The sequence below is a fragment of the Periplaneta americana genome, chromosome 16 (assembly GCF_040183065.1).
Source record: "Periplaneta americana isolate PAMFEO1 chromosome 16, P.americana_PAMFEO1_priV1, whole genome shotgun sequence".
Taxonomy (NCBI): Eukaryota; Metazoa; Arthropoda; class Insecta; order Blattodea; family Blattidae; genus Periplaneta; species Periplaneta americana.
In genome coordinates, this window is record NC_091132.1 from 11,536,189 (window position 1) to 11,551,199 (window position 15,011).

General features: G+C 36.6%; 1 protein-coding gene across 5 annotated transcripts in view; it reads left to right on the top strand.

Annotated features, from left to right (window-relative positions):
* The window catches only part of LOC138691274 (rho GTPase-activating protein 12-like), an 87,072-nt gene that overhangs the window by 33,853 nt on the left and 38,208 nt on the right, over positions 1-15,011 (top strand). For 2 of the 5 annotated variants that reach the window (XM_069813106.1, XM_069813107.1), the window contains exon 1: positions 5,593-9,327. The exons of 2 other annotated variants lie outside the window; for them this stretch is intronic. In XM_069813106.1, the coding sequence (XP_069669207.1) occupies positions 6,334-9,327 (2,994 nt within the window). In that variant the 5' untranslated portion in view covers positions 5,593-6,333. Of the gene's footprint in view, positions 1-5,591; positions 9,328-15,011 lie in introns of those variants that run through there. One more of the 5 variants, XM_069813108.1, reaches the window with a different exon arrangement.

A 15,011-nucleotide genomic window follows, 5' to 3' on the forward strand; every position in this document is an offset into this window, starting at 1 on the left:
ATAGTTTTTTGTTACATACAACATGAGCTATTCGTTCTGGAAATCTAAGGTTATTTCTCTTCCACCCTGTATATATGTAAAAAGAAAAAAAAAACTTGTTCAAATTTGTCTTCTGATGGAATGTTGAGACTATACATTTTTTTTTTTTTTTTCGTAGAGTATAGTTCAGTTTTGTATCAAAAGAATGCTTCGAGCTTATAAAATATGATCTTAATTTTTTATAACATTTGCAGCCTCGTATTAATGCAAAGTAAGTTTCTCGTTTGTGATCGCCATGAAAACAAATGCGGCAAATCTCATTGAACTTCAAACTGATATTACTGTGTATGTGTGGAACACAGAGTTCAGATCTGAGAAGCTACTTTCTGAAAAACGGGCACATTTATCACATTAATTATTATTTTTTTACTTTATAGCGACTGAATATTTCTTTTATCATGTTCAATGTTGTTTCTAAATACAAAATAAATGTTGTTTAACAAAGCTTTTTTTTTCTTTTGTAAATCATCTCGCGATCCTCTCAATTTTTTCAGAGAGTCGCGACCCACACTTCGAGAACCATTGATTTAGTGTATATTTGCGACTTTATAGCGACTGAATATTTCTTTTATCATGTTCAATGTTGTTTCTAAATACAAAATAAATGTTGTTTAACAAAGCTTTTTTTTCTTTTGTAAATCATCTCGCGACCCTCTCAATTTTTTCAGAGAGTCGCGATCCACACTTCGAGAACCATTGATTTAGTGCATATTTGCGACTTTATAGCGACTGAATATTTCTTTTATCATGTTCAATGTTGTTTCTAAATACAAAATAAATGTTGTTTAACAAAGCTTTTTTTTTTCTTTTGTAAATCATCTCGCGACCCTCTCAATTTTTTCAGAGTCGCGACCCACACTTAGAGAACCATTGATTTAGTGCATATTTGCGACTTTATAGCGACTGAATATTTCTTTTATCATGTTCAATGTTGTTTCTAAATACAAAATAAATGTTGTTTAACAAAGCTTTTTTTTTTCTTTTGTAAATCATCTCGCGACCCTCTCAATTTTTTCAGAGAGTCGCGACCCACACTTCGAGAACCATTGATTTAGTGCATATTTGCGGCATGTTAAATCTATACTAATAATAAATCTGTAGCCGAATTTTTTCTGGTAATTTTCGATTTTCCAAAAATAATTGGTCCTAACATATATAGTTAACCACCCTGAAACCGAAAATCGCTTTTTTGAAATTTTTGTCTGTCTGTCTGTATGTTTGTTACCTTTTCACGCGATAATGGCTGAACGGATTTCGATGAAAATTGGAATATAAATTAAGTTCGTTGTAACTTAGATTTTAGGCTATATGGCATTCAAAATACATTTAAAAGGGGGGGTTATAACGGGGCCTGAATTAAATAAATCGAAATATCTCGCTTATTATAGATTTTTGTGAAAAATGTTACATAACAAAAGTTTCTTTAAAAATAATTTGCGATAAGTTTTATTCCTTGAAAAATTTTGACAGGACTGATATTTAATGAGATAAATGAGTTTTAAAACTAAAATAACTGTCATCTAAGGACGTGTAATGAATTAAAAAACAAATGCCTTCGTCTATAAGGGGCCTTGGACAGCAACAATCGAAAGCTATGAAAGATAGCCTACAGAGAATGTTTCTGTGTTTGTATGAAGTAATATCGGAAGCTAAATTAACCGATTTGTATAATTAATTATTTCACCATTGGAAAGTTAGTTTCTCTAGATGGACATAATGCTATAATGTTATTACAGTAACTTTTGATATAATATAATATAATATAATATAATATAATATAATATAATATAATATAATATAATTTAAGTTATTTGAAGGGTTCAGAACCATAGTGGGCCAAGCGCCATTTACTGAATACGTAGAAAACAAGGGTTAAAATTAAGTTATTACCATAATTCAATGGAAACCTATAACAAGTAAAATAAAATATACACATTAAATCTAAATGATGTCAATCTTCATTAAACTATGGTTGCATGTAATAAAAATTAAGAAACATGTTAAAGGAATTGTCATTGCACCAAATGAGTGTCTCTGGACCAAAATGATCGCATTTTAATTATTTGGATGCAATTTAAATTAAGTAACATATTAAACGATTTATCCTTCTATCAAACACGAATGTTCCCTGGATCAAATGTCCTATTTTAATTATGTAATTACTTTATATTTATTTATAACGGGTGCAGCGGAACGCACGGGTACGGCTAGTAGCAGTAGCTACATTAGCAGTAATTCTGTCTGTCTCAGAATGAACATGTTGCAGACAGAATTACTGCTAATGTCTCGTCCACGTCGAAATCCGACCTCTCATCCCATTATCAGAGTAAACTGATTCAGTTTGGCACGTACTCGCACCCTAGAATGTACCTTGTGAGCCTTGTCTTCATTTGGAAGTAACCTACAGACATTGCCCTTCATTACTGCTCTTCAAGCACGTGACGTGGCGAGTGCTTGCACTATATACCCATTCAAAAAAATGAACTGCATGTACAGAACACTCTCATATACTGCACTATATTACACAACGCATACGTTTATACAACATATAAATCTTCACACACTCGGTACGTCATAAATGTAAACATTACATCACAGCTGCTCGTGGGCTTTATTCGGTTCCCAGCTATAATGTTGAGGCCGCATGTACTCGTAGTTTATTATTTTTAAATAAACAATTTAAATTACAAACTTACAAATACAGTCGTACGAATATTACATATCTTTCTCAAGCCTTTCATAGATTACGCAACATTTGAGTTAGCCTATTCATCATGTTACCAGTATTATTCCAGTTTGTAGTTTATTTTCTTGACATATGTGCATACAGACATTAAATAATATTATGCACTTAAATTTGGGAATGATACGTCTTTTTCTTTTTTTTTTTCATTGTATACAAAAGACATTTTTAGGCAGCAGTTTCTAAAATTTGTGTACCATTTTTCTCGAACAAAAATAGTAATTTTTAAAAGTTGCCTGTCATTGTTTCAATCGCTTTATTGATTGGTTGCAATTGCTGCCTTGTCACTTCTGGTGGGAAACAATTGACAATGAACGCAAACAGTTGAATGTCAGTGGTTTTTTATTGGTTTATTTTACGACGCTTTATCAAGTGTTATGGTTACATCTAGCGTCGGAATGAGATGGTGATAATGTCGGCGAAATAAGTCGAGAGTCCAGCGCCGAAAGTTACCTAGCATTTTGCTCCTAATAGATCGAGGGAAAACCCAAGAGAAAAATTGGACCTGAACTCGATTGTTTCACGGTTAAACATCCTAACCGTTACTCCACTCAGAGAAATTCAGAGTTAAAAATGTTTTTTTTTTTTTTTGCACTCCCACTTGTAGAATTTAACTTGTGTATTCCCCAGGAGAACAAAACTCCATTTGCACAAAAAAGCGACTTATACCCCTTTACCCGAACACCACAAAATTAACAGTTAGTAACGGTTTTGTCTGTTTAGACAGCTTTACCATGAAAATAATTGTGCGAAAACCTTCGCGTAGTGGCGAGGATTACTTAGCAGTAATCAGTGGAAAGTTAGTAATATCCGACAAATGATTAACGTTGAAATAGTATCGCTCAAGTAAGGCATTGCATTAAGAAAAGCATTTGCAGCTTTCTACGTTATTTTAAACATAAGAGAAATACGTCCATAACCGAATAGCTTCCATAATTCGAAATGTGTGGTTAAAACTAATACTGTAACTAATGTTGATAATTACTCGTACATGGATTAAAAAGAACTGAAATACTCATACAAGTACGCACTTACTTTATGCATTAGAAATTAAAGATCCGAAATATTCTGGTATAGATAGTAGCATAAACAGAGCACTGTCCGTATAATGGAAAATGTTCGAATTATATAATATAGGATTTCGAAAAGAAAGAGAATTGAACCCGGGCCACCTGGTTTCGCGGCCAGGCGCGCTAACCGTTACTCCACAGGTGTGAACCCAGTTCCTTTCTCCCTCCCTGACTAGTAACATATTATATTAATCAGACTTCAGTTATATACAAACAATTGTTCTTCCTCTGACACATATCGTCAGGTGAGATGTACTGCCTGATAATACTGTAGATGTACATACGTATCAGCCAAATACTGTGACATAATAGTAATAAGTAGTGGGCAGTGGCATACGCAGAATTTGTTCGAGAGGGGTGTTATTAAAATTGTTTACAATTTACGTTATTGATATTTTAAATGTTGTGTGTTATTATTATTATTATTATTATTATTATTATTATTATTATCATTATCATTATCATTATGGGCGGCCGGGTAGCTCAGTTGGTAGAGCAGCTGGCTACGGACTGGAAGGTCCGGTGTTCGATCCCAGGTGGTGACAGGATTTTTTCTCGTTGCCAAACTTTCAGAACGGTCCCGAGGTTCCCTCAGCCTCCTATAAAATTGAGTACCGGGTATTTCCCTGGGGTAAAAGGCGGTCAGAGCGTGGTGCCGAGGTCATGGGAAGCATGAGGCTCTACCTCGATGCCCCCCAAGTGCCTTCATGGCATGTTACGGGGATACCTTTTCCTTTTTATTATTATTATTATTATTATTATTATTATTATTATTATTATTATGTTACAGTATATTTATTAAATTCATGTAAAATCTTTGAAACTTAATTTTTCACAATGATCCAATTTTTAACAAACAAGTTAGATTTCATATTGTGTCGACTTCATTTTATTACAAGGTAGATCTATCTAATAAAGATAGCATTGTTATAATTTGAACGTACCACAGCACCAAGCACTGGGATAATATTGAAGGAGGGGTAGAAGGACTGTGTCTTATATCGATGTAGATATTGTTACTCTCACAATGAAGAATTAGAGAAGGGAAAACGATTATGGATTAAAAAATACTCAAATCTATGTTCAAGGGGAAGGGTTCAAACCCGGTATCCCCTTGTGTACGCCCCTGGTAGTGATAGTTTTAATAATAGTAATAGTAATAATAATAGTAAATAAGTAAATATTGGATTGGTGCATAAGTTCGTAGCGTTTTTCTGTACTTTCATTCATCTGCTGTCCATGTTTCCATAGCAACCAAGTATTTATTTACGCTACGATAGAGAGATACGACATCCACTAATTTTCTGTGTCTGTCTCATCTAATATTGATTCGCATTCCTCAAAAGCGAGGGCATTCGGTTTAATTTTTGGGCGGCAGTTAATTTCTGGACATTACTTCACAGATAGCCTACGCATTGTTGCACGTTTAGTTGTTGGTAGTACTAGCAAATCAAGTTGCATCTCGAAGGTTTAGTACCTCGGTACGATTTGTGACATTTCCAACATAACGACATTTTGTGCCGTCCTCAGCTTGATGCTATGAATGCAGCGCTCTGTGTACCGAATGACAAAGAAGTGCTTGATTAACGTGACGATGACCTCAGAGTGACTGAGTAATGGTATCAGAAATGCCATCACTACGATATGGCGTCTGGCAGCGACTCCCACTTAAAGGACGGCCAGTTGCAACGCAGATGTAATTAATAATGGTGCACAGAGAGGAAATACACATGAGGTCAGACCGGCAGTCAGGAACGGGCAGACCCGCTGTAAAGGAGCGCTAGCCAAACCACAAACAACACAAATTATTATTAGTACTGTTGTTGTCATTCATGTTGTCATCAATAGTGTAAGAGTTTTTATACCCCTGTGGGGTTTACGTGGAACCCACTTTTTGCTCCTACAATAGATGGAAATACTGTACAGGCTTCCGGAACGTGGGGTCATCTTGACACTAGTTAAGCGTGTTTTATCTAATTAAATATTAAGTTATATTAGTTCTAAGGCATTACAAAATATACACTTAATACTCGTAACGCTGTTGAGCAAGCAGATACGTCAACGATGCTGTCGTAAGTGGCGGGCATTTAATTGAAACGACATTCACGAAAATGTAGAACTCTCAGGTTTCAAGAATTCGAAACGGACCGCCTTATCGTGTTTGTGGTGTGCCGTAACTGATACCAGATGCTTTAAACAGTGATTCATTCAAGAGGAAGAGCTCATTTCCGGTTTATTTACTCTTTCTTTCCTCGTTCAGAAACTCCATGATTCGGTCTTGTAAGTGTATTAGTGTTTGAGCTTGATGCCGGGTAACTCCTTCCACGTCTCTGTTTGTCGTGTTTTAAAATAGATTATCGTTGTTTACAAGTTTCAAGGTTTACATTCACATTGAAGTGTAATGTAATTCAACCTCCGGCCTAACGCACGAACAGTTTTACATCTGAAGTTCCAGCGAAAGTGAACGGGACTTCCCGCAAGATGCAAAGTCCACAGCAAAGGCTGACCGTGCACGAAGTTGCGTTTCGCGAACATCTGCAAGAACGCCACTGCCTATGGCTTCCAGTGACGGTTCCCGTCGAAAGCGTTCCCATTCCTATGGACGTGGCTTTGTGGTTGTTCGAACTGCGACATTCCAGTGATTGTAGCGATATTCCGAACGGTTTGACACGCGCGGAGTACAGTCAATTGTCTGCTGACGTCATGCTTCTCGCAGACGGCGAGACATTTGCCAACAATGAAGACTTCGAGGAATCGATTTGCGAAGTAAAAGGCAATGCTTGTTCTCCTTGTTTAGACGATTACATCGAAACAGCGTTGATTCCTAGTAAAGAAGACAATTCACAGAGCAATATTAAAGAATCTCCAGTGAATGTTTGTGATAATGTATCGCCTATAAGTGAAACAAGAAGCAAAGATGATTGCAGTGCAAATGTTGTTTGTGAAAGAGTAACATGCGTATGTGAACCCGTTCGCAATCAGCCGCAGAAATCTTCTAACATCCTGTGGGAGACCAATCCCCTCTATTGCAGAGTGGGAGATGAGACGGTAAAGAGTAGGGGGGAATTCAGGAAATTGTGTCATACCACTATAATGGAGTTAGGCAACAGTGCGTCTACAGGCGGGATACCCCAGACACATGAAACCATTTATGCAAATGACATTGAAGAAGTGCATCAATCTGAAGTAGCGTTGCCACGTCTACAAACTCCTCACACTTGCGGATTAAGCGAAGATAAGCAGCCATTGAGAATAAATAGTAAGTTTGAAGATAATCAGAATGTAGCGAATACAGAAATAATAAACAGAGCTTCTAGTCTTCCAAATATACATAAATTAGATTCTGGAGTTTTAAGTCAGACTTCTATAGGAAGCCTACAGTGTTGTCACGGAGTGGAAACAGAGTTTCAAAAAAATGTTCATAGATTATCTGATATCGATGGGATTCGGCATGGATATTCTTCCTCGTTGCTTCTTCAAGACCACCAATCACAATATTTGGAAGAAAAAGTCGGATTAACTGATGATTTCGGATCAACTGTTTCTTTCAGCAAACAATGTGATGAAGTTTTGCAAAACTTGGAAACTGTTATCCACAGTCTCGAAAGTGCAAATAACATTGTGCCAGCTGCTTATGAGATGGAACCTGATAGTGAGTTCTTAAAATTGTGTCTGGAGGCAGATAGTTACGCGAATGAAGCCCTGGAGCAATGTCCGTGTTCATCTTCTAGTCCGAAGAAATCCCGAAATTTTACTGAGAGTTCAGATGCCTCAGATGATGTGTTCGTCAATTCCCCGTCGGCAGAAGAATGTGTAGCACCGTTTCCGGTGCAGTTACAAGTCCATGCTCACAATTCGGATATTAATGCCATATTTGATAACGGCAAGAACCCCCCTGTACCTCCAGCTCGGAAAAAAAGGAGCAAGGACAGATACAAGACCACGTGCCACATTGAGTGTGTAAATATGAGTGAAAGTAAAGCTTCCACCTCTGTAGAATCTGTAAAATCAGACTGTATTATGGATGAAAGTGTTGCAGTTAAGTCAAATGAAATGACCGATGCAGAATACAAAAATAATCCTCTTGAAGTTGAAAAGATGAGCAGTGAATCAGAATCTAAGGACAGTGCTAAACAGGAAACTGAAACGATATGTAATGGATCAGAAAAGGACAGTACTAAAGAGCAAGCAGAAAAGAGAAGTAGTGAATCAGAACTGAAGAAAACAGAAATTATAGGCGATAAATCAGAACCGAGGGACAGTATTAAACAGCAAACCGAAAAGATATGTAGTGAATCAAAACCGAACAGTAATAACCAGCAAACAAAAAATACAGGCAATGAATCAGAACCGAAGGACAGTGCTAAACCGCAAACAGAAAATACAAGCAGTGTATCAGAACCGAAGGACAGTGCTAAACCGCAAACAGAAAATACAGGCAGTGTATCAGAACCGAAGGACAGTGCTAAACCGCAAACAGAAAATACAGGCAGTGTATCAGAACCGAAGGACAGTGCTAAACCGCAAACAGAAAATACAGGCAGTGTATCAGAACCGAAGGACAGTGCTAAACCGCAAACAAAAAATACAGGCAATGAATCAGAACCGAAGGACAGTGCTAAACCGCAAACAGAAAATACAAGCAGTGTATCAGAACCGAAGGACAGTGCTAAACCGCAAACAGAAAATACAGGCAGTGTATCAGAACCGAAGGACAGTGCTAAACCGCAAACAGAAAATACAGGCAGTGTATCAGAACCGAAGGACAGTGCTAAACCGCAAACAGAAAATACAGGCAGTGTATCAGAACCGAAGGACAGTGCTAAGCCGCAAGCAAAAAATACAGGCAGTGTATCAGAACCGAAGGACAGTGCTAAACCGCAAACAGAAAATACAGGCAATGAATCAGTACCGAAGGACAGTGCTAAACCTCAAACAGAAAATACAGACAATGAATCAGAACTGAAGGACAGTGCTAAACCGCAAGCAAAAAATACAGACAGTGTATCAGAACCGAAGGACAAAATCAATCAGAAAACTGAAACTGTAACATTATCGCGTAATAGTTGTTTTCCAGATTTGTGTAGTGAATCGCATAAGAGTATAACTTCTGTTGAACATAGTGACATCAATGCAGGTGACCGTGTGGATGATAGTGTTCAGAAATCATCCAGTGAAGAGTTCGGTGATTGCGTGAACGTTGTTTTGACCCCGGCTCGACCTATATTCTCGACAGAATTTCCTCCCTCGGAAAACAGAGTGCAAGATATTTGTGAAAGCGGACAACTTGGTGTATCGAATAATACCTTATCAGAGGACGAGAGTGACTCTTCGTTTATTTGTGAGAGTGTAGTGCGAAGACGCAAGGGAAGTACGTCCAGCGATATCACTGCCTGGAAGCAGGAACTCCAGCAGTCCGGACTTGGCTACCTGGATGATGAGTGGGAGGCAGACTGCATGTTGCAGCCAGATGAGGTACTGTACATGATTTAGACCGAGGATTTGCATGAAAATACATATCTTTATTGTACGTCATATTTAACAAGTACAGATGAGGAGGCTAGACCTGGCATGTGAGCTGTGCGAGAGGGAAAGAGTGAGCTAACAAAGAGAGAGTTTGTTTTATAGTACCGGTATTTAATATTATACGAATCTACCGACATGTTAGGGTACGTACACGTTGGAGCGAGACGATAAACGATAAAAGAAGCAGCGATGCTATATCAGAGAGAATTGAAGCATGCATTGTTATTGAGGTGTGCATATTGGAGTAACGATAAAAGCGACGAAAAAGCAAAGTTCCATTTTCTTCGCTCTTGTCGTTCATATGATCTCTGATTAAGATAATATTAATATGTATAAATACCGGTGATTATCAATATATCCGAATATTAATCGATTTATTATTATTTTGGCTTATTAAATTATTTATTGTAGATATTGACAAATTGATCAGTTGTGTATTTATTCGTCCTATGTGATCACAAGAACCAATCACAACACAACGAATTTATACTATATTTGGGATGAGAAACGGGTTTAATTTTGTACGTACAAGTTATATTAACCTTGAACTTGGCATTGATACTTTCTATATATCTTCTCTCATTAAGTGGATGCATAGAATATCTTCTACTGATAAATCAAAATGTTCGCTTCCCGCGTTCTCGTTGCTCCGATATGAACACTTGATTCTTTGATAATACCAAAGCGTCGCTAGATCATTTCTCTTATCGTTTATCGTTGCTCCAACGTGTACGTACCTTTAGACTAAAATCGATCTTCCCCTTTTGGTGATATAGCTACGGTACATGATAAGGTCACAGGACAGGTCTTGACTTCTGTACTGTACTAATATAATCGAATAGGACCATTCTTTTTATTTATATTCAGAGTGCGAATTAAAGGGGGAGAGGGGATGAGGGGGTTAGCAGAATGTTAGTCCATTACGTTTTCGTCCACTCGTAATTTGGTCCTAATTTTACGTTTGTCTAGTTATATGTTTGCCCTGCATCAAATTTTGTCCACAAATCTTTCGTCCATGTCATTTTAATATTATGTGAAATTTCGTTCTATATATATATATATATATATATATATATATATATATATATATAATATCCTTACCTGATTTAATCCAAATTTATTTACTTGAAATTATCGTAGCTGTGTTTATTACAAAAAAGAATCACTGAAATAAAACAGATTTATTTTCAGTTATTTCAAAGAACAAAGATCATGCATTCATTGCAGCTATTTCTTAGAAAGTGTAATTACCTTCTTCAATTTTCATCTTCGGGGTTCTGCGGGTTGCTGTGTAATTTCATTACAAGTTCTCACATCGCCATATATCCTGGTTCGATCCTTATTATAGACTAAGAGTAGTGTTGATAACAGTAGCCGTCTTTTATGAGCAGTGGTTTGGTCCTTTTTGAAGTAATTACTTTGGGATCCATACCTGATAATTTTAAGTAAAACTAATGTATGCATATCCCTAGCAACACCTGTCCATTTTTGAGTTCTCCATTATTTGGTATTATATTGTTGACATCTGTTTAAAATGTGCTTCTAGTATCTGAATATCCAAAATCAATCACGATTGGACAATATGTATATTGGACTAAATTTTTGTGGACTAAAAAATTTCTGGACGAAATTTAGTCTTGGACGAAAATGCTATGGACTTATTCCACTGGACTTAAATGTGTTGGTCATAGAAATTTGGACGAAATGTGTTGGACGAAAATGTTTGGACAAATATTCCTAAAAGCGATGAGGGAGATTTCCTCCCTTTTGGAAGGTTATTCCCCTTTCATAAATTCATATTAACAACTCTGCCAGGGATAACTTCTGCCCCCCTCACAAAAAATAAGTCTCCATTTACGCAGCAGTTGAATAGTACAAATCCGCTTTTGATGGCGAAGTTGAAGCAAAAAGAATATGACTACAAGGAAGTTACTTCCACAAACATTGAAAACACAGTCTTATTTATAGACTCATAATCTGCCATCCAAACAATAGCAAATGTAGATCTCTTCACTACAGTAGAAATCGACGAATCGTAATACTTCGTAGTAGTTAACACCAAAAAAATAAATTAATTTAATTAATTGAAGTTTAGTTGATATTACACCGTATTATGAAGATACTGTGCTATTACTGTGTGTACTAGAAGAAAATCTGTTGTTTGCCTGACTTGACTGGAGTTTCCGCTGTTGCGAAATTGTCGGACTTTTTTTTAGTTTTTTTTTTATAGACTCTTTAACATCTTAGGGTCGACCGCTGTAGAATAACGGTTAGCATGTCTGACTGTGAAATGAGTGGACCTGGATTCAGATCCCAGTTGGGACAAGCTACTTGATTGAGGCTTTTTCCTTGGTTTTCCCCAACCTATTAAGAGGAAATTCTGAATAACTTTTGGCGCCGGACATTGGGCTTAATTTCGCTAGCATTATCAGCTTCATCTCATTGAGACTATACTTAGCCATCGCAGTTAATAAAACGTCGTAAAATAGACCAATTAAAACATTGTATGTCATATCGCGTGTATAGAATTTCGGATAGGCCTTGATTCTGTGATTCTGTTTCTCTTGTTATTTTTTTTATAAATGGCTTATACTAATTTTTACACCTGTAATCATAGTTATATTACCGGTTGTTCTTTATGGTTGTGAAACTTGGACTCTCACTTTGAGAGAGGAACATAGGTTAAGGGTGTTTGAGAATAAGGTGCTTAGGAAAATATTTGGGGCTAAGAGGGATGAAGTTACAGGAGAATGGAGAAAGTTACACAACACAGAACTGCACGCATTGTATTCTTCACCTGACATAATTAGGAACATTAAATCCAGACGTATGAGATGGGCAGGGCATGTAGCACGTATGGGCGAATCCAGAAATGCATATAGAGTGTTAGTTGGGAGGCCGGAGGGAAAAAGACCTTTACGGAGACCGAGACGTAGGTGGGAAGGTAATATTAAAATGGATTTGAGGGAGGTGGGATATGATGATAGAGACTGGATTAATCTTGCTCAGGATAGGGACCAATGGCGGGTTTATGTGAGGGCGGCAATGAATCTCCGGGTTCCTTAAAAGCCAGTAAGTATGTAAGTAATCATATTATTGTTATTCATTAAATTGTTTCTGGCTTTTTCTCAGAAACGGGCTGATTTTTTTTAGTAGACAGGTAAGAATTTGCCATCCCCTTTAAAATGATGTGTCTGAAGATAGGGGTGCAGTTTGATATTCAAAAGCGGGGGTGGGTGGGAATGAAAGGGTGGAACAGAAAACTCATTCAGCAGTGGTTTTGAACTTCCCCCTTGAAAACTAACTCGCCGTGTTTCTCCAGAAAATCGTGTCCTCTGCACGTCTAAAACTATTCAAGGTGGGAAGTTTTGAAATGAATAAACACGGTAGGTATATAATTAGTAATTTGAATGGTGTGGTATGTTGCCGTTGTGTATGAATGAAATAACATACTTATAGATATGATATTCGAATGCAGGCTTATGACTAACTTATTTCTTGAATTATGTACCATTTCGAAGTAGTGTTAGTAAGGAAACATCCTGGAAACTTCTGCGGATCTCAAGAAGCAGATTCATGAACAGATAAGAATAATAAATAAGCACATCTTATCGCTATGTAAATATCACAAACAACGAACAACCTGTAGGCTCCGTTGTATTTCACTCAAACACGGAAGAATTTCGCACTTCGGACATACACAGGCTTGTCTACCAAGAACAGGCAGTCTCTACAAACACTTGCTAATCTGTGTAAATATCGAACAATTGAATTTTTTAGTTGGTTATTGAACGACGCTGTATCAACTACGATGGAATTATGATAGTGGTACGGTATTTCGTGAGATGAGGGCTACGTTTTTCCATAGATAACCGTCGACCTGGTTGGCGAGTTGGTATAGCGCTGGCCTTCTATGCCTAAGTTTGCGGGTTCGATCCCGGGCCAGGTCGATGGGATTTAAGTGTGCTTAAATGCGACAGGCTCATGTCAGTAGATTTACTGGCATGTAAAAGAACGCGTGCGGGACCAAATTCCGGCACATCCGGCGACGCTGATATAACCTCTGCAGTTGCGAGCGTCGTTAAATAAAACATAACATTTTAACATAGATAACCTGACATTCGCTTTACAGTTGAGGAAAACGTCGGGAAAAGGAATTACCTCAAGCTGTTAATACATTTAGGCCTACTCAACCAACTGAAGAAACATGCTGAAACTGCTCGCTCTGTTATAAACATTCGTCACATATAGGAGGCATACTGTATACACCTTCAGAATTCGAAAAAGTTTTTTTATTTTTTTTTTTTATTTTTGTTGAATGAACTTTCCGCAATAGTGTGTTAAAAAAATCTCTAATACTTTTAGAGTTACGACCTAAAACGTGAGATTGTCAATCGACTTGGTCATTTAAATATGGACAGAACTGCTCATCGTCAGTATGTTTGTTGCTCATTTCCCGTAAATTTTCCAACTCAAGTTTCCCACACATTTTTCAGATTAATTCATGAAATTTTGGATGCAAGTTATTTTATACTGAAGAACAAACCCTGTCCTTTGCACTGTTTCATCATTTCAAGTTTTTTTTTTCATTAATATTTTTTACGCAAAAGAATTAAATTTTACATTTCGCAGGAGAAAAAATTCACAAAAAAATATTTGTATATTGAATTGATAAAGACAGGATTTGTTAACACACACATACAATTAATACAACAGAGAAGAAAGCATTAAATAATTCTAAAAATGGTTTATTAATCTGGAAGTATTTTCTAATGACTATACTAAATTCTAGCAGAAAATTAATTCAGGATATGCAGAAATTAAGTTTTGAATTTTACTAAATTTATACCAGCGAAAAATGCGAGTCAAAGAAAGAAAATCTGCGACAACACATACAGTGGAATGTTCTATGGACGAACTTTATACAATATCCAAAGATAGAATAATCAGTAAAAATATATGGCCCTTTCGATTCTCCGATCTAACCCGTGTGACTTTTAAGTTACATAGTAACACACTGTATAATAATTCAACGTGCCCTTTATGCCTTATATGGCTACGTTTTCAAGTTCTTAGCGAATACAATCTCATAAATGATTGAGAGAAACATTTTCAAGTAAAATTGAAATTGCCGTTATGTGTGGAGAAGGAATCATTTTATTCTGAAATTTATTCTGACTGGTTCAACATACAGTTGCCATGGGAACTAGACCCCTCTTTCCTTTTACCCGTCATCTGATGAATATAATGAGAGCTCTATCTATAGATCTCGTGGAATGCAGCCTTCATAATATAACTAAGACCTTGTTCGTCCACAACTATGCGATATTTAACGTTTCAGGCTCTTTTTGCCCAGCTAACATGCTACTGTTGCTATTACTACAGTAGAATAACAATGTTTCTCAACCTTTGCTTAACGTATCTCCTAAGGCTTCCAATATTAGTTGAATACACCCCCATGTAAGTATCATATAATAAAAAAGGTTAATTTTAATATGTTACCTAAAACCATTATGAAAATTAGTTATAAACTTATTACACAATCATTAATGTACTCGTGTTATTATTATTATTATTATTATTATTATTATTATTATTATTATTATTATTATTATTATTATTATTCAGGGATC